General features: G+C 37.2%; 2 protein-coding genes across 2 annotated transcripts in view; one reads left to right on the top strand and one right to left on the bottom strand.

Annotated features, from left to right (window-relative positions):
- phtm (phantom) overlaps window positions 1–14,563 on the top strand; it is a 68,631-nt gene extending 54,068 nt beyond the window's left edge. Inside the window, exons 3-7 of the mRNA XM_069040553.1 lie at window positions 4,360–4,678; window positions 9,711–9,856; window positions 9,914–10,116; window positions 10,179–10,795; window positions 10,853–14,563. Coding sequence (XP_068896654.1) covers window positions 4,360–4,678; window positions 9,711–9,856; window positions 9,914–10,116; window positions 10,179–10,795; window positions 10,853–11,028 — 1,461 coding nt within the window. The 3' untranslated portion in view covers window positions 11,029–14,563. The remainder of the gene's footprint in view (window positions 1–4,359; window positions 4,679–9,710; window positions 9,857–9,913; window positions 10,117–10,178; window positions 10,796–10,852) is intronic.
- Cyp18a1 (Cytochrome P450 18a1) lies at window positions 11,065–13,653 on the bottom strand. Its single transcript, XM_069040552.1, has 5 exons — window positions 13,212–13,653; window positions 12,688–13,076; window positions 12,474–12,636; window positions 12,157–12,421; window positions 11,065–11,948 (listed from the first exon to the last, which is right to left on the bottom strand). Exons 1-5 carry the CDS (start codon window positions 13,651–13,653, stop codon window positions 11,543–11,545), a joined length of 1,665 nt encoding a protein of 554 aa, XP_068896653.1. The 3' UTR covers window positions 11,065–11,542.
- Window positions 14,564–20,715: the final 6,152 nt, after the last annotated feature.

Genomic DNA, 20,715 nt, shown 5'->3' with positions numbered 1-20,715 from the left:
GTTGTTTACGATTTTTGAATTCATATTTCATTTTTTAAAAGAAGCAAATTAATTAAAATTATCTTCGCAAAGATAAGTAGGTATTTATTGTTTACTACCAAAACAGCAACTCGAAAGAATACACATTTCGGTGATTTGATAACGTTTTCCATTTAAATGTGAAATAATCACTACGCCACAGTGTTGTATTTTGTCCGGTCCATCATTTCGTGGGAATCTTCGCATGTGACATGTAGTTTTAGGTACCGCATTTCGTAAGGTCAAGGGTAAGCGATCTGTAACAATTTTTAAACAGAAGTTTCCAATGTTTTTAAAATCTTCAACGCACAAGTCGACTTTGATATTTGACGTCTCTTACCAGTCGAGTTATACTAGAGAACGAAGAGTTAATAAACGACCCAATAAAAACATCAACCACACAGCTTTAGGTGCGTTAGGGGTGAATAACATCCATTTTATCGGTTATCGTAGCACGGACTTGAACTTCCGTGCTGTCTGCCATCCACATTGTTGTTTATGAATAGATTGAATACATGCACAACAGATTAATTCTTACCAGAAAAATGATCGTCACTAACGAAGCAAAAACGTAGAAAAACACTGGTAGTAGGGTTTATTCACCCGGTGATAACTGCATGGTGACGCTTAACCAAATAACGCAATTATTAATGCAGAACTGAAAATTAAGAGCTGTTTGTAAACCGTTCGTGTTTGGTCAATGTTACGTGAAATAAACTACTTTGGTCGATGTCGAAATGTAAAATAAAATCAGAAAATTTCATCGGTTTCACACTTATTAAACGTAGGTAATCGTGGATGAAAAGCGAAAACGTTATTGTTGAAAATATCAAAATTAACGATGCTGATTGCACAAATTAGATGGAGAAGTAGGTTGAAATTGTACCAATGAAACATGGTAATATTAATCGTAGTTTTTCAGTTTAATTTTTCCCAGCAAATAACAATAGATGAATTAAATATACATTTTTTTTTTCAAAAAGTTTGGCTAAAACGAAATCCCTGTTATCTTGGATAAAGTTCTAACAAGTGTGAAGGAGTTAAAAAAAGCAAAATTTTAGAAAAATGTCGTAGTTTAGGTCTTCATTTCTAAGAAAGATTTTCAGTTCTTCTGGTCCATCCGCTACTCCAGAAATATATCAACTGATTTATTAGAAGATGCCTTTTTGATCAAAATGTATATGTTCTAACTAGCCGAATTTGCCAGAAATATTTAAGATTGGTTGTATACCTACGACTGCTATAATAGTAATTTACGTTATAAGTCCGGTAGGTTACTTGTAACAGTACGAGTTGGACATTATGGACGAGGCAACGTTAGGAGCCGAGTCAAGAATGTCTAAACGAGTACCTGTTATAAGTACTACCGGATGTATATCGTAATGTATTTTATTTCATACTGGAAGTCTCTTGTGCATCATAATTTTAATTCAAAAATTAAAAAATCACATTATTCTGTGAAAATAGCATCACCTTTTTCCTGTGGCAACGGCCGTTGCTATTGTTTTTTTAGATTGAATATTTTTTGACTTTTTCACTTTTCAATGTCAGATTTGATGGATAAAAATAAAACAGTCCGGTAGGTGTTGCTTAGTGACACTTTCCGGCTATGATACTGTTATAACTCACCTACCGGACTCAAATTGATGATGCAATCGAACATCTACCGGACAGTATGAAATAAATTATGTAAAAAAAAAATTGTTCCTCCAAATGCACCAAAGACTCGACCGTTTGCTTTTTGGGATGGTATAATATAGTGTGGAACAAAATGATCTTCATCTAGTTACCTTTGCATTACGCTTGTAAAAATACGATGTGCCGGTCTACGAAAAAAAGGAAGTCAGTACCTCAACCTCAAAATATAGGTACAGTTGCGGAATTAAAATTTCGGGCACTATTGTCAATGTCATGATATAAACTCTAAAACAACCTTTACGTTAATAACCTTATTTTTTACTCTTGTCATGTTTTTGTCTTTTTCGCATTCAAAAAGTGTCATTTGTGGCATAATAGCGGGTAGGCAACATATCAAAGCGATAATTTAATGTCAGTCATGATGACAGTAGAAGGTGCTTTACAGAGATTTTGTTGAAGTGACAGAAAAATAGTGCCAGAAATTTTAATTCCGCAACTGTACGTGAAAATTCCAAATGTAATTTACTGCGAAGGGATGAGATCGGAAATACGCCTCAATAATAAAGTGTTTTCTTGCATGGTATACATTTTAATCGTTTGTTAAGTTAATTCAATAAATTGTAATAATTGTCAATTTGATTGATGACATTTATTGACAGAACTACATGGCTACTTCAAAAAGAGTAGAGCGGTGCAGGAAAATGTACATGTGAAAAAATTCCAAAGCTAACTAGATGTATAAAGCTTAGTTAGCACCGTGTCAGCTAACAACGCGTCAAGTCGGAAATCCGCCCATTTGATTGACTGATTCAAATAAAATGTTAAATATCCCCCAATCTGATCGCTTGACATTATGTTAACTTTAACAACGACTTGACATCGCTTTATGCAACGGGGCCTTAGGTACCTATCACTAAGTGTAAATGAAAATTTCGCTTATCGAGGTCAAAAGCCAGTGTTGAGGTATTGAGGCAAATATTGAAGATAATTTAAATTGTGAATTTTACTGAATGCTAGTTGTAGCAAAATTTTTTACCCGTATTCTAAAATAGTTATTCATGTGACGCGCTTAGTAAATAAATTAATCTTTACGGGCTTGCTGGTTTTTGTGGGACGAGTGACGTAAGGAACAAGTCTCCATAAGCCAGTAAGCTTAGTAAAGATTAATTGCTAAGCGAGTTGCATACAAATTTTTATTTCCACCTTTAGCTTTTAAATTTCGTTTTTTAATTGTTATTTATGTTTACAAAAATTTTGTAATGAAAGGCGGTGGGGCAATTGTACCTACGTCTTCATGGTGTTGAGATAAACAAGAAAAATACTGTCAGAAGTTATGTAAAAATTGTTGCAAAAAGAAAGAAAAGAAAGAATGGCTTTAATGCCCGATAGAGACTTTGAAGGCGATTTTCTTGAAGTGCAAGAAAATAACCACGGAATTACCAACGCTACAAGTGCGGTTCTTTACTGCTTCGATCCCAAGAGCGGTATGAAAATGACTTTCGAAAACGGATCAACAACAATTGATTGAGTTAAATTTGTTTACGCACAACTGCATTGGAAAAGTTGGTTTACATCTTAGTTACCGTGAATGCAACTTCAATTTTACATCTGGCGGGCGGTAATGTAACTTTACAGGCCCGGCGGGCTGTAAACCAAAGCAAACGGGATGTAAATTGTAAAATAAGGCCCGTTGTTAAGAAAAGGCATAAAACACATAGCAACTAACATTTTTACAGTTTTATTTAAATAGAGCCCAAAGTTATTTAAGTCAAGAAGCCAGATTCCCATTTTCCCCGGACGGTACTATACCTAAATACGCCTACATTTTCTAATGAATATCTTTTTACTTGAAGAAAAATTTACTCTATTTAAGTAATGTCATCAACCGCAAACATAAACATTTTTCGCGCGATCACGTTGAGGGCTTCACGGTAGAGGCGCGTATCGACCATTCTGTTACTTTACAGAAAAGGAAAGAACTCTTTGAAGAAAACGGGAAAGTGCAGAAACTCGTACAATCAAAAGCTGTGAAAACCTCATTTTAGTACGATTTTCTCCAAAAAGTTTATTTCGCTTCTTGTAAAATGAACAGACCTTTGACTTGAAGTCTTCGATTTGCTCTCGTAAAAGAATTTCTTTGTGATGTACTACAATTTCTAAAACCCGCAAAGATCATCAGATTATAAAATTTATTTTAAAGGTCTCCAGAGAAATCATTTTTGTGATCATTATTATCAAATAATAATAATTATTTCAAAAAAAATCTCTGTGGACAAAATTTTTCTGTTGAGCAAACATGATCTTATCCACAACAGATCTAAGAGTATGTACTCATGTTATACAACGTGTTTTACGTAAGAGTACAAGCTTGACGATCCCAAAATGCAACCCAACATTCAATTTCCATGAGTAACTAGGTGTTATAAATCATGTTTTGACAAAAAATAGTTTGGACATTCCTGATTTTTTTTTAAATTTCCCCTTTTTCACACATTTGTGGAAAAGCTCTTCAACGATTATGTTAGTTAGGGGTGTCCAAAACCACAATTTATAATTTTTAATTAATCTAGTTCCCATTGTGAAATGTATTTTGTGTTGCGTTTGTTTAGACTTCGTCAGGCTCGTACTCTTACGTGAAACACGTTGTACATATTTTTTTAATTTTTATATTTTTTATTTACCATCTCATTTATTTCTTTGTAGATGGAGCCATTTTGGATCGTTTTTGCTGCATTCCTCGTCGTTATTTTTACGTACCTCTGGCACATAACATCTCGCAACTTACCTCCGGGTCCTTGGAATCTACCAGTCATCGGCTACTTGGCTTGGTTGGATCCCAAATTCCCTTACCTATCTCTGACAGATCTCTCCCGGAGATACGGTCCTGTTTTCGGCCTCCGACTCGGCAACGTTTACACCGTGGTCATCTCGGATGCCAAACTGGTGAAGAAAATCTTCAACAAAGACGCCACGTCGGGTCGGGCACCCCTGTATCTGACTCACGGCATAATGCAGGGGTATGGTAGGTGCACACGTGGGTAAACCCAGCAGATGTCATTAATCCCGCATTGTTTCGGTGAAACTTTCGTTTCTCTTTGGTCCGTCTTGGTGCTTGGTTCAACGACCTCCGCGTTTGCTCGACGATTTCGGGAGTCCGCTTTTTGGCCGACAGTGGGTCAGTGTGCCATCGTTTTACGTCATCTTCGTCGTACCGCACGCATCTACGAGGATGTTCTGTTTTCGGATTACGACACGCACTCGGCTTTGCCTCTCAGTCTGAAAAAGATACTGGAACTGCTAAGAAAGTTTGCCGTTTTTGGAAGAATGTTGCCCAAGCTTGTCATATTTCGCATTCCGTCTTTCGAGTCGATTTTTACGAGCCGGCGCTGCCGCGAAAGCTCCATCCAGGTTTACAGCCGAAGCTGATCGCTTTGTGGTTGGAAGCGGTCAAAAGCTCCGGCTCTTCGCTCCTCGGTGTCCTACTTGCACGTGAACAGTGAGGTTTTGAATTCGACTTTGTGTGTCGCTCCGCCTATCTGAATACGCCTACGTTACCTTTTTATTAGATACTGGCAAATCTTTTCCGCACTGAAGTCTCATTAAAAATTTCATTTAAATAAGTATTCTACATTCTACATTTAGCAAAGGACTTTCTTTGCTTCGTTTGCTTTTAATAACCACTAGTATTAAAGAAAAAATAATTTATACCACTTCTGATAAATTATTAAAGAAAAAATATTTAACCCACTTCTGATCAATTAATATTGAGCTTTTCACTTCTCTGTCAGGATCCAGTGAAACTCAAACTTCAAATAAAGTGTAAGGCATATCGGAGAAAATGCAATCAAAGACTTGTTTCCTTAACAAACTTTAATTCTGAACTGTCTTACATACACTAAAATCTCCCACTTTATAGGCGGGCCATTACAAAACTTGACACCCTTCGTTGGGGTCGATATCATGCAAAAAAACTAATTAAGACATCTGCAGTTACCTAATCCTAAGAATGCACCAAAGACCGCAACATCTGGACAATAATTCATAACCTACCAACTAGCATAAAATAAAGTTCGGTTCCTTTACACCCTCAACGTGGTGTAAATGAAGCAGAACGACACATACAGAAAAAAGCGGGGTAGCTAATTCGGGGTCAAACGCCGGGGTCATGCAGCTGTGTTATTTTTTCTTAATTCTAAAAAATATTGTAACACTAGCAATGGACTATTCTGAAAATTTGCTCTTAAGCGAATTTCAAAACGCAACAGTTACCGGGTGTTAACAGGTTTGGTAACCTGGACCATGAAATCACTACCATCAACGTATAAAACTTCTAACAGGTACCATGTGATATACCTGAGCACCGGACACCTTTGACTCATGACGCATCCTTGGTGGCTATTATTTTATATACGAGGCATCAAGTGAACAAGTCTGATCATTTCGAGTTGCAAACGATATCGCGAGAAATCAGCTCCTTCGAGAAAACGCGAACAGTTATTATATGTACTTTCTTTGATTTTGTGAAAAAAATATCTTATTATTTCCGTCATAATAAATAAATAAATAATACGTTTTATATGGATGTTTGTATTATTGAAGTACCGTGAGATCGAAAAAAAAAATTAGAATTGGCTGTGACCAAAAATCAATTCGTTAAAATTTCAATTATCAAATGTCACTCTTAAAAGTTAGGTTAGTGATTCTGAGTACGTTGAAATCTTGATTTTCATAAAGGTGTGCATTATGTGTGACCTGTCGGTTGTAAAAGAATCATGAGGAACTCCAATCGTATTTACGAACTAGAGTAAATGTTCGAAATGTCTGCCTTCAGCTTCCAAACATAATGCTACTCTCTTCGTTTCATGTTTTCAAATGACCTTCGCAAAGTCGGGACATCAATTAAATTGCAGTTATCAGTAATTACTTGCATTAATTCGGGAATTGTGCCAGGCCTGTTTTTGAACACGTTGTTTTCCAGGTATGGAAAAACAAAATAATCAAGGCAAGTTGTTGGTAAGTGCCTTGAAAATCCGGAATGACAGTTACTATTGTAATTAATGACATCTGATGACATTTGAATTAAATTTTTACGTGCTGCCAACTGGAGTGTATTAATCATGGCCATCTCGATTTCTTTTGTGTGTATAATATGTCATAAAAAATTTAACCTATTTGTGATAAAGCCGTAATTAAACGAAGCAGATTTGGAAATTTTGAATTTATGTGATTGTCATTTTTGTCCCAGTTTTATTTGTCCATCGACTGTATATACAGTGCGTTTGTAAAGTCCGGAATAAATTCGATAAAACTGTAAGCATTAATTTCTGAGAAAAATCCTCGAAGAGGTCAACTTTGTTTTTAAAAAGTACATATTCTTCAGTACTTTACTTATATTGACAGCTTTTCATCTCCTAATTATGACGTCATCAATAATTTTTTTAAATGACAACCCCAACTTTTTTCTTATTTTTCTGATAGACCTTCGTACTACCTAAACGATGAGTGAAAAAAAATTGGTACCTTACATAACAATTTTTTTTGAGAAAATGACAATTTTTTTTCTATGGATTTAGTGGTAAATGGTTGGCGGTAGGCAATTTCAACATTTGCGTTGAATTTTATTGTTAACCTTAGATGTTTCTTTGTTTTTGTTTGAGGCCAATTAAAATTTTTACAATGAACATTTAATAAAGTAATTAAAGTTTTGAAGTAAGGTATCAAGTTTTTTCATTCATTTAGCTAGTACGAAGGTTTATTAGAAAAAAGTGGGGGTTGTCATTAAAGAAAATTATTGATGACGTCATAATTAGGAGATATCTTTCTCTCGGTCTTGTTGTTCTTCTCTTGTTACGGGTGATTCTGATCTTCACGTTCTCTTCGGAAAGATCCAGGTTTGTTGCTTGTGATGCATTTTCGTGGAACGGTATGGAGATGGATTTTGGTGAACTCGGTAATTGGACCTCGGAAGATTTTGCAAGTGATCCTTTTCTTTCAGGCAAAGATCTTTTCAATGATTTTGGGATAAAAGTAGATGTATAGATCGAGCGGTTGAATATTTTGCAAGCTACAGCCCTGGTTGCGTTTTCGGATATACTGTACTGTAGGTATAGATAAATGGAATTTGGATTTTTTTTAAATTTATCAGAGATCTGAGCAAGGAAAACAGTCCCAAAAAACTGATACCGCTGAAGGTAGTTGGTTTCAGGACAGAACATTACTTCATTACGTCGATATTTTTAAGTTTGTCTGGAAGGAAAGAGAGGATCCTGAGAGTCTGGGCGACATAATTAGGGATTAGAAGGGTTTATTCCTGGTTTTAGGATGACGAATGAAAAATGGAGAAATAGGTATACAGGTCGCAAAACGTAGCTTGATACTTGGGAAATGGATGCGCAGTGAAATTGTGGAAAGTAGTGGGACGAGACCCACTGTAAAGGAAGCCGTGGGAGGATTTTCTGTCTTTCTTGCAAGTCGGATTTCTCATTCTATCTGCGCATCTCAAGTATCAAGCTACGTTTTGCGACCTGTATATACAATATGTATTGTCATTAATACAATATATGTAATATAAAATCGTAATTTTTCACAAAATAATATTTTAACATTATTAACATCAATAAACCATTAAATGGAACCAGAATCCTCAGGCACCCAACAGGTAGAACCAAAAAAATTAACAGAAGAGTTATCTACGATATAAAATGCATTGTTTACTTTAAAATGTGAGCATAGTACAATATAAATTAAAAAAAATGTTTTGTAACAATAAATAATTACAAGAAGAAAATATGGTACCTACCTACTTAACGTAACTTGTAGTTAATTGTTGAAAGATGTCATTAGTAAAAAAAAGGTGCAGATAATCTTTCAGTTATGTCCGCTAGTTCAACGTTCCAGCAGATCGAACAAATAGTCCTCTTTTTAATTAAATTACCCTAGTTCAGTTTTGAAAAAGTTCTGTAGTTTTTTCAGGAAACCGTTCTTCATGTTGATTCAGACGTTCGGTCTACCACCTTTGTTTTTATTTATTGAAATATATGCAGATGAAAGAGCAGCGCTGACTAAGCATCCGGTGTTAGGAAATTACGCAAGAAAAGATGTGTCTTCGACGTTTGCCAACGTTTGAACTTTGGTGGAAGTTAAAATCGAGAGGTTCCGGGGCCGTTGGCTGCACCCAAGGCCCCTTGCACATTCATAAGTGCACAAGGGCGTTCGTTAACACGGGCGCTTTCCAATCGTCGACGTTAATTAAGACGCGGACTTGCATCCTATAATTATCGGTCCATGATGGACACTTTTCTCAAACCGCTGATTTATTGCCATCTCGGACCGTTAACATTTGGCACACGACGGAAAACTACCGCACTGAATCATGATCCGGTCGACCCTCGCGGGGTCCTCCGAAAAACGTAGCGAGGACATTGCGCAAGGACGATGTTCAGGACGAAGTTCACTAACCAGAACCACCAAGACGGGAATGCCGTTCACGTCCAACGATGACTAACTGACCACTCTCGCTATCGTTTCACTGGAATTACAACGACGTCATCCAGAATTTTAGATTTTTACAGCGACGGCCGCAGAGCCCAAATGTACCGAGGCGCTCAAGCTTTGTTACGTTCACAAAATTCATTTTTTCCATTCTCGTCACAAATACCGAATTTGTAAGAAATATTTTTTGTTATATGTACTTCTCTTTCTTCATATCTGTCCTTGCTGTTTCGTATTCTTCACTTTTATTGCAAGGCAAGAATCAGTTTATTTGATACATAAATATTTGCTTTGCAACCAATTTTCTTATTATTTACACAAATTCCAGTACATAAGTAAACATCGATAAAGACTTCCAATTTGATTCACTCACTTTTCACATTCCCTTTGTTGATTTTAGATAATTTTTGCGCATCTGTCAAGATATTTTTATCAGGAGTTTTACCCGAAAGATTCCAAAATACATATTTACAAATTGCATCAAACATAAGACACGACATTTCGTCCTTTACTGGTGTATCTTTTATTGTTGTTGGCTCAGTACCATCATTTCTTCATTGCAGGACTGATCTGTGCAGAGGGCGAGCTATGGAAAGATCAACGCAAATTTGTCCATAACACTTTAAAATCAATGGGCGCCTCTAGAATCGGACAGAACAGAGTCAAAATGCAAAATCTAATTATGCGCCACGTCTCGAGACTAGTACAAGTACGGCTAATTTTTTTCTCAAAGATATTACCTCCAGCAGACTTAGTTTCGTTTTAGCACATCAAAAATCAAGGCGACGAAGTTACCTTAGATCCCCTCGAACCGCTCCGTCACAGCTTAGGTTCGGCCATTAACGAAATGGTCTTTGGTAAATCGTGGTCGCGTGAAGATGCAACCTGGAAATGGCTACAGCACCTTCAGGAAGAAGGCACCAAACAGATAGGAGTTGCGGGTCCCTTGAACTTTTTGCCATTTTTGAGGTGTTAATTATTGATTTCGACATTTTAACAGTTTGTAAAAATAATACTTTCTCTTTCAATAGGTTTTTGCCAAAATTCAAACAAACAATGCGTTTCTTAATCGAAGGCAAAATAAAAACCCATAAAATCTACGAAGATATCATCGCAGAACAAAAAACTCGTGGCGAAAGTAATTTCATTCAATTTTTCCTAGCCGAAAGGGAAAAACGTGGCACGGAAGACAGGCAAAAATTCTACAACGAGGAACAGTTCCATCACTTGCTTGCCGATATTTTCGGCGCCAGTTTGGACACTACTTTGACCACTTTGAGATGGTACTTGCTGTACTTGGCGGCACACCAAGAAGTTCAAAGCAAAGTAAGAGTGCAATTGACGGAAGTTTTGGGGGACCATCCGGCAACATTGGACGATCTAGGTTTCGTGCATTACGTGGAAGCTTCCATTGCGGAAGTTCAAAGGATTCGATCCGTTGTTCCGGTCGGAATTCCGCACGGGAGTCTAGAAAAAATCGAAATTCAAGGGTACACGGTTCCCAAAGGTACCATGATAGTACCGTTGCAATGGGCGATCCATATGGATCCGGAAGTTTGGAACGAACCTGAAGCTTTCAAACCGGAGAGGTTTATTAACGACACAGGCAAATTTTTTAAGCCTGAAGCTTTCATTCCATTCCAAGCAGGTGGGTGGTACCTAACCAGGGCTCGATAAATTTTCTGTTTTGATTGATTCGTTGCAGGTAAAAGAATGTGCGTCGGAGATGAGCTGGCGAAAATGTTTCTTTACCTTTTTGGTGCGACATTGGTACAAAATTTTCGCATTAGCTGCGAAGACCTCGCCGAGCTCGACTTGACCGGCGAGTGCGGCATCACTTTAACACCCAAACCGCACAGATTGATTTTTAAAAGTTTGTAGTAGTACCGTTGGCAAGGTTGAAAATAAAAGTCGTCATTTATATGAAAATTATAAAATTATATTATTGTTTGCAGTTGAAAATAATTAAATAACGATTATCTTAAGGTTATAGTCTTGCTCTCTAAGTTGTAACTTGTACGATTCAGCAAGATCTCAAAATAACATAGGATGATACATATTTACAAGTGTCTAAAAGTAGAATGGATAAAAATGGTGGAACTGTTGCCTGTTTTTCGCAGGTAACGTTGTATACAAAAATGGTATAAAAAACGGCAACTGAGTAATGGATTCGATTCGATGACAATGCAACGTGACTAGCACACAAACATAGTTAATAAAATTAAAAAATAGTTATAATACTAACAATGACAATGAACACTTTGCAATGCACAGCCGAACGAGTCGGAGATCCCTTATCGAACTATTTGAGGAATGTCTTGGAATAGCTAAGTACTGTGCCTCGATATAAATTATAGGAAACGTCTTCGGTCACCGTGCTCCTAACCCCGACCCTTCAGTGGCTCCCCGCCGGCCTGATGGTACCCGTGATCGCGTCCCACTCCATCGGCCTGGGTTTCAGACACACTCTGAACGCGTTGGGGCTGATGGTCACCCCGGCTACACCCTTCAAACTGGGCAGAGTCTCGCCTGCGGGGACGCAGATGTCGAAAGAGTGCAGCAGCGAGGAGAAGAACGAAAAGATCTCCATCCTGGCGAGGATCTCTCCTAGACACATCCTCCTGCCGACTCCGAACGGCAAGAAGTACTCCGGCTTGACGACTTTGCCCTCGGCGTTGACGAATCTACTCGGATCGAACTTCTCCGGCTCGTTCCACAGGTTCGGGTCCATGTGCACCGAATGCAGCAGAGGTACTATCTGGGCGTGTCTCGGCAGATAGAAACCGTTCAGTTTCAGGTCCCTGAAAAAGACGAGATTCGCTTATTTGTAAAGTGCGTTTGAAAATCGAGATTGGTACTCGTCCTGCGTGCGATTATGAAATTCGTTGGGAAATCGGCCATTATGTACCCGTGTGTACTTATAAGTTCATCGACCGTACCGCCATTACTGAATTTTAGACTTGGGACTTTCACTTTTTTATGGGTGCGAAATTAGTGTCGGTCTCTTACCTCGTGGGTGCGTGCGTCGTGCCCATCGGGACGATGCTGGAAATTCTCAGCACTTCGAGCATCGTCGATTCGGTCACGGGCAAGTAAGGCAAATCTTCTAGTTTGGGGAGGCGGCGGCGACCCACCACTTGGTCCATCTCTTCTTGAACTGCTTTCATTACTTCGGGGTGGTGAAGCATGAACAGAACTGCCCACTGGAGAGAGCTTTTGATCGTTTCCATGCCCGCAGAGAACAAATCACCCATGATTTGCTGCATTTGACGATCTAAACCGATCACGTTAGACGAAACTCTCAAAAATAACCAAACAAGAATTACCGTGATCTTTGCCTTCGAACAAGTGGTGACCCGTTCCTTCCTCGTTCGCCTTCTGGATCTCGTACAGATAAGTGTCCAGCAAGTCGCGCAAGTGACTCGAATCGAAGCTCTTGCGATGTTCCTCGATGGTCTCTTGAAGAAACTGTCCCATTTCTTCGCGATTCTGTCGAAAACTCGTTAGAACTTGTCGAATAATACACTCGAAATGACTCACCTTGGCGATCTTCCCGCGGGTCTCTCTCTGACCCGGCATGTACTTAAGAATTGGAATGAAAAACGAAGCTTCAAGCGAACTGAACAATTTAAAGCCTTCGTCGATCAAAAACATGAACCTTTTGAATCTCTCGTCGTTGTGCGAAAATCTGACGGACATCAGTATATCGCAGATGACGTTAGAAAGAGAAACTGCCAGAATTGGGTTTAAATCGATCGGATTGTCTTTTTTGGAAGTGAGAACCGAGAGGAACTCTTCTACTTCTCTCATGATGCGGCCTTCCATCTGAGTCTTGCGACTTCCAATGTAAGACATGCCGAAATGACGCAGACCGTCGTGAAGGAACCGGCGTTGGTCCTTCCACAGTTTTCCAGCCGTGTTTATCACACCTGAAGCAACAATACGAGTTATTATAGAAAAATCTCGGACCGATCTGAATCTAATCACTTTTACTGAAAGATGACCCGTCAAGGCCACCGAAGTGTGTCAATTGCATGCGATTATGAACACAGTACTCTACTCACCGTAGCCGTCCAAAAGTGCGGTGAACTCCGTAGTGGGTCTCCCCGTGAACTCCTCTTTGCGGAAAGCATCCCTTATCATCTTGTAGTCGCTCAGAACCACGATCAGTTGTGAACCGAGCCTCGTCGAAATCAGCGATCCGTACTTGTGGGTCAGATCTCTGAAGTGCAAGTGCAAGTCGCCCTTGAGGAAGGGCAAGGAGCCGAGGATGGGCAGCCCCCAAGGGCCGGGAGGTAGCGCGCTGGCCTCCCTCACCATCTGAAGGAACCGTACCGAAAGCAGTACCGCGACGAACACCGCGAGGACCTTCGTGGAGAACTCTTCGATCAGAAAATTCCACAACACCAAAGCACTGTACACGAACATGATGCACCACCGACTCTCTTGTCCCGGTAAAATTCGCGTGGTGCACAGATATCTATTGATGTTTGACAACACTAGCATTGCTTATATACTTAGTCTTACGAACGACTTAAGACGATCGAGTGGGGAGATACGCAGTACTTGCTGAGGAGGAGCGATTTGGGACGACCAATCGAATCGGACTCGGGCCCCTTCTCTATTGGATGCAGCCGAGATGCAATTCATTCATCTCGGCTAGTGTGGTACCGGCTGTGGCAGGTGGAGGTTTACGTTAGAATATGTTTTTTTTTTCTTTTCGCGGCGTAAATAAAACATGCGAGCCGAACCGGTGTCCAAAACGTTAAATAATCTTTTCCTTGACCTCTTCTCTTCATTTGGCGTCAAATAAAAAGTGCAAGTTTTTACATCGTTGGCCGTGACCGTTTCTGTTTTTTTTTTAGATTCTCTTGTTCGTTCTTTCGACTGCGTCATGCTCGTTAAGCTTATGGAAATTCGAATGGAATCCGATGGGTTTTGCGAATTATTACGTAAAGCAATTTATAAACATTATGGAGCCACGTGATAATTTGCAATTTTTTTCCACCGTTGTGCCAAACATAAACACACATTAAAACATTTCTTACCCAAAAATTTAACGTTCCCATATTTTGGCTTTTTAAATTCTTGCCATTGGGTAAATAACTATGCATATGTATTATCAAATCTAATTTTTCTTTGATTAACAATATGTATTTCTTCACCTTGACAACTGCGTCTTACAATTAAAAAAAGTAAAATCAAAGAATCTCGTGGGTAATTTTTTTATCGTTGAGTATCCATCAACGATTTCTTCACTTTTTGATGTCTGAACGGTTGATTTTTTTCAATTCTAAAACTGTAATTCGTTTTTATTTTTTATTGGAATTATTATTTAGTGCTTGACTGCTTGATCACATTGTAAAGATAAGTATTTTGTGTGTAGGTATATGTGAAATAAAATCATTGTTGAGTTGCTTTGGTTTTCATTTAAATGGAGCGTGATTGAGACATCCATCACCCAACAAAATTAATATTGCGTAACCAGCTTATAGCGATATTTTCTCAAGAAATCAACGAATTGTGATAATCTTATTGATTACAGTGACTCCTAAGTAGATCAAACCGCTTTTAAAAAATTTTAGCCACCAAAATGCAACGAGAAGTCCTTTGGAGTTTTAAATTGTCCTTGTTTTTTCCTGTGCAGGAAATGAGGTGTCAAATCTGTTGGAGACGCAAAATTGATCGATTGTTTTTTTTGGGTCTCCGGTATTTACTCCGCGCTAGAAAATAAGTAGAAAATTTTGTAGTGCACCTAGTGGACATGCTGCAAGGTCGCTATTTATCGCGGTATACATCTCCAAATTGTGCCTGCCTACCTAGGAAAGGTAAACGACCTTCCATTTCGTAGTACCTTACACAGGTAGAAACTATTTGGAGTGGATGATATAACGTAATCTCGATCGGAACTGACAAGATAAGGTGAACAACCAGATTAGGGTCTTCTCCGAGGGCTGATTGGGAAAGTCCCGCCCCCAAAGCCTTGACCGCCGCGGCTATCTCCGCATCCTAGGAACGTCGTCGATGTTTTTGTCGAACGAGACCTTGACTTGGAGTTTGCGAAGAGTGTGACGCATACCGTTTAATCGAGAAGAGTCTTTTGCGTCCAACGATGACGCAACTCGTTTACCAGGAGCTGCTGGGAAAAATCCACCACGATAAGACATCGCCCAATTCTCGCCACTCGAATTATCGCAACTCCAAACAAGCAGGTGGTCGTCGACCCGGAATCAATGGTCAAATTTTATCGGATATTGTTGTCGAGTAGAGTAAGCGAAATTCTGTTTACCGTACGAGATTTGCAATCTGCTAAATTTCAGGTTGACGAACTCTGCGTGCAACTCGAACAATGCACCACGTGAAATGTGTCATGCGAACTGTGAAAAGAAATGATTTTTCTGATAAGTCTGAATTGACTGGCGAGATAAAGGAATGGTGTGACTTTTCGTTGGTGCGGAAATGGCGAGAATTCGGCAGGAGTCCGGAGTCAGCACTTGAAGAAAAATGTGGACTCACTTCCTGCAATTTTGCCATAAAAACAAAACTGACCTGTATCAATTATTAGTACCGAGATAATCGGTTCGATAAACGGGTTAAAGACCGATTCGTTCCAAATTGGTGAGCACGTGAGTTGCGTCATGAGGCGCTCGTGGCTAAATAATAATAATATGCATTTAGTGCTTAATTTTGATCAGCAAATTAGCTGTTGCATTACAATAACACCATATACTCGTAGGTATTTACAAACGCAGCCGATTAGTCACTCACACTTACGATACTCTCAGATAGCGCAGCAGTCAGGTGGGCTGATAAACGAAAATAAATGACGAAGTTTGTACACATTTTTTATTTAATAATGGAAAACTGTGTAAAATACTTTCATTTGTTGGATATAAATTGATTTGTGCCTAATGTGAGTGTGGATTTATTTCTAATGTAGGTACATCGCTCAAATCGACCATCATATCTCACATACTAAGTAGAATATCAATGTAGAAAGAGTCCTAAGGTGCGAAATAGTTATTTACCTAACGTATGCGGAAAGTGAAATTTTCTACGTGAGCACGTTGTTTGCGGCACGACCGCAGGGAGTGCGATCGTGGGAAATTTCTCCCCGCAAAAGTTAGGTACAATATTTTTTGTAACGAATAATTCAAAAATATTTAAAAATAAAATTAAAAATGTAAACCATTTAACATTGGTAATTTTTTACTATTGGGTTGGTAGCACCTTCCGCAATGATTACTAGATTATTAAAATTTAAAGTGTCGGTGCCGTCTACTACGACCACACAACACGTTGAACAAATTCTTCCCCTGTTATTACTCTTACCTTTTTGAATTGCTTATTTTTTTTTGTGTTGACGACAATTAATTTTACAATTGCAAATGTGACGAAACGTCAATTTTTTTTTTAATGAATTGATGTTTCCGTCTGTCTACGTTATTAAATACCAACCTTACAATGCAATTTCCCCTGATTTCTGCGTGGAAAGTAAAAAACACGGCGTGCGGTAAAGCGTTGTTTCTGCACTCCGAGGACAACCGGGAAATACCAATTTTGAGGCTATGATGACCACAAAATAGTTTACATTACATATGCGGTAGGCTACACTTTACAGCGCGAGGTTTTTAGATTGAAACACGACGGCGCAGCGGGAGTGTTTTAACAAAAACTGAGCGATGTAAAATGCCTACTGCATTAGTAATGTATTAATCTTTTTGGCTGACAACCCATTAAGTACTTGTTTTCTCAAATTTGAAATTTGTTGTAACCAATAATTTTGCAAAACCTGTCAAAGACAGATTTAATTAATGAAATGGCACAAAGTTATCTATTATACCGATAACTGACACGCTTACGATTTACACCACAAGATAGCCCCATCAGACTTTAGAAGAAAACAATTACATAATTTCTGGTCATTTTTGAAAACTGAGCGGATTAATGGTAGCGGTATCTTGTCTTAGTATAATTGAACTTTACTTGTGACTTCTACGCTAAACATTTTTTTGGAGGTTCCAGAATGCTTAAAATTTTCTTGTTATTTTACACACCCCGTGCGGTAAAATGACAGATAATTTGATTAATGTGTAAAAATCAAGATACCGTAACTGTTCAAAATGTGTAAACATGTCATTTAGAGTTGAAGAGGCCAAAAATATATTTTGCACGACATTTGTATGTGTAAACCGTTAGCACTTTTAGTTCCTTATCAATCAAAGTTATTAATAATTAATTAGATATGGAAAAGGATTGTGTGCAATTTTTATGTACAAAAATAAAAAACGAAAAGAGAAATTACGACAATATTTAAGGTTTTTATTTGTTTCAAATTATAATCACAAATCGAACATCAAAATACACGTCGGTGTGGCTTGTAGCTGTGTTGCTGTGTCACTTGTGCTAACCTAATGGTACTTTGACAATTCAGGTCTCTAAAGGATAAGTTTTATGCAAATTGTGTATACAGGGTGTTATTGAAAGTTGTACAGATATTTTAATCACGAGCGACTGGCGTCATGTAGAACTCGGAAAAAATATTTAAAAAATTCTGTGTCAAAAAATAAAATGACATTAATTTTTTGATGTACAATTTTTTTTAATTGCTTTTAGTTTTCTACGTTGTCCTACAACCCCGTAGGTAAAATTTCGGCACATTTAAAAACTACACCCTGTATATCATGTTTTATAAAATGTACGCGAATGCGAAGTAACCTATAGGAAATATGCTTCAAAACAAGGAAACCGGATTGGTGTACGTTTTATAAAATATGATATACAGGGTGTATTTTTAAAATGTGCCGAAATTTTACCTACGAGGTTGTTTGACAACGTAGAAGACTAAAAGCAATTAAAAAAAATCGTAGCTCAAAAAATAAATGTCATTTTATTTTTTTACATAGAATTGTTTAAAGATTTTTTCCGGGTTTTACATGAAGCCAGTAGCTCGTGATTAAAATATCTGTACAACTTTCAATAACACCCTGTATGTTTTTTACGAGTGGGAAAAACTTCCTACTGGTAAAAAAGTAGTGCTTTATACACGTATTGCATAAATGACTATTTGAGAATTGAAGGGGTGCGAGCCATTAAAAAGATGAATTTATAAAGGCGAGTTTATTACCATCCACTAAATCAAATACATAAGTACATATGTATGTACATACATAATACATACATATATGGTTGACTGAGTTACTTTCTAGTACTTTCAGGTTAGGTTTGATTAGTTACTTCAGTTATCTTTACTGCATGCTTTTTTTATACTGTTTCGTTTTAGGTAGGTATACATATAAAAAAAAATACAATTTTGACATATTTGTCCCTAAATCGCAACTTACACTACTGCTACGCTAGGGAGTAGAGGGATAATCACGGTAATGACCGCAGGTATATACCGGATGTCTAAATTAAAATCTCATCAAGAGTGCTTTGAACAATTTTACCAACGCATGTCCGGATTAATATGATACCTACTGTCGCGAGCAAAAAATTCTGGTCGTCAGTGTCATTTCAAAATTTGGTTAGATGGTCACAAATGAAAAAAAAATCCCTGTCTAATTATGCCCATGTCAACAAAGTGTCAAAAAATTAATTAACCAGTGTCAATTAATGTCATACAACATGATGACACGATTGATAGGTTACGACTCATGATATTTACGACCGTTTTACAATGGAGCATTTTCCAGTGCGTCAAAGCATGATTTTGACGACCAGTTTTTTTTTTGCTCGCGACAGTACATTTTGTTTATCATAAATGCGTTTTGTTCAACTGAATAAATCATTTTGTAACATTAGTGAGTTTTGAAGAAAAAACGTTTTTTCAATAAAAATGGAACACAAAATGAAAAATAAAAACAGTTGAAGGTTCAACTGAACAATGGTGGCAGTTCATAAGCTGCTCTGCTACTCGTACAAGTTGCAACATACGAGAAATAAACCAAATCTGTGACAAAGCACTCTTGACCAGATTTTTATTTAGGCACCCCACATTTACGAGTACGTATAGATAGGTACAGTCGTTGACCAAAATAAAATAGGACAAAGTGTTACCTTAGACAGTTTCACAATTCAAAAATTTGTGTAGTGTAACTGAGGCGTATCGTATGTGTCTCAAATTACAACTTGATTTGACTTGACGATTGATTTACAAAAAGTTAGGTTGTGTTTTTTCACTTGTCATCTCGTCACTGTCACTTTGTTCAATTGAATGATTCTGAGTTTTTGAAATATTGTCGAATGATGACACTTATCAGAATTGTTTTTTTTATTTTTGACACTTTTGTTTCCTAAGAGATGGATTTCGCAAAAATATCGAATTACACAATCGAAATTTACTTTGTCCTATTTTATTTTGGTCAACGACTGTACCTAACAAATCATAAATGAATCCTACGAGTACATTAGCAATCCAATATCGGTATTTATTAATATGTAGGTACCTATGTAAGTATTGTATTCTTTTCGTTTTTTCACAAAACATAATGTGAACGTTTATTGGGCATTTCAGTCTATTAGATTCATAAATCCATATTATTCTTATTTCATTTCATTTATTTGTAGTGCATGTATTTAATAAAGTTGTTTATTATTCATTATCGATATAAGTTACAAAACTGTTCACTTTAGAAAAGTCTACATATGGAAGTATGTAACTATTATCACTATTTTATTTAGTCAAAATGCAATTGTATTATGTATTTAGTGTACGATATCCTATCATTTCTGGAATTAACATAGATATCTGAATAAAAGGACCAAAGTTGATCTGAAAAAAAAGGTTTCTTCAAAATATCATCATTATAAATTTTGTCTTGGATTGCTTCCGATGCGGATCTCGGAATCAAGCTCAACTTGTGATAGCTTGCAAAAATGATATAAACACAATCCAAACATACGAGTACAGCGTCGCTAAAAAGTATGGATGCAGCTAATTATTTTCGGAACGGTTTAGCAGAACTCGTTGAAATTTGGCAGTTAGAAGTACATATTTAAATTCTATCATCTGAAATTTTTTCAATTTTCTAACATCATTTGTTTTGAAGATACAAGGCTAACTTGATTTTTTTTAAATGACACGGGGGGTCAAATTTAATATTTTTGAAAAAAGTATTTTTTTCTGAGTTCAGTGATGTAACACATACCCACATCGCCGCCATTTTGAACATCTTTTTTCGCAAAAAAATGATGTATTTCGTGTTTAAACCTTTTAATTTTTTTATTAAAATCTATTGTTTCAGTTAAATGTATTATTTTTACACTTGTTATTAACTTTTATTTATTTTTTGGTCAAAGTACAGGCGGTAAAGATCTAACGATAGATAAAGGCAACATTTTCAAGGGTAACTAAATTTTACAATTTTCAAATTTCATAATTCGATAATTTTTTATAAAGTTTCAATTAAAATAAGATATGCATATGTTACATCACTGAATTCAGAAAAAAATTCTCTTTCCAAAAGTATTAAATTTGATCCCCCGTGCCATTTAAAAAAATCAAATTAGCCTTGTATTTTCAAAACAAATGACGTTAAAAAATTTCAAAAATCTCAGATAATAGAA

Source organism: Tenebrio molitor, chromosome 3 (genome assembly GCF_963966145.1).
Source record: "Tenebrio molitor chromosome 3, icTenMoli1.1, whole genome shotgun sequence".
In the NCBI taxonomy this organism is placed as follows: Eukaryota; Metazoa; Arthropoda; class Insecta; order Coleoptera; family Tenebrionidae; genus Tenebrio; species Tenebrio molitor.
This window is presented reverse-complemented; position numbering and strand designations above follow the sequence as displayed.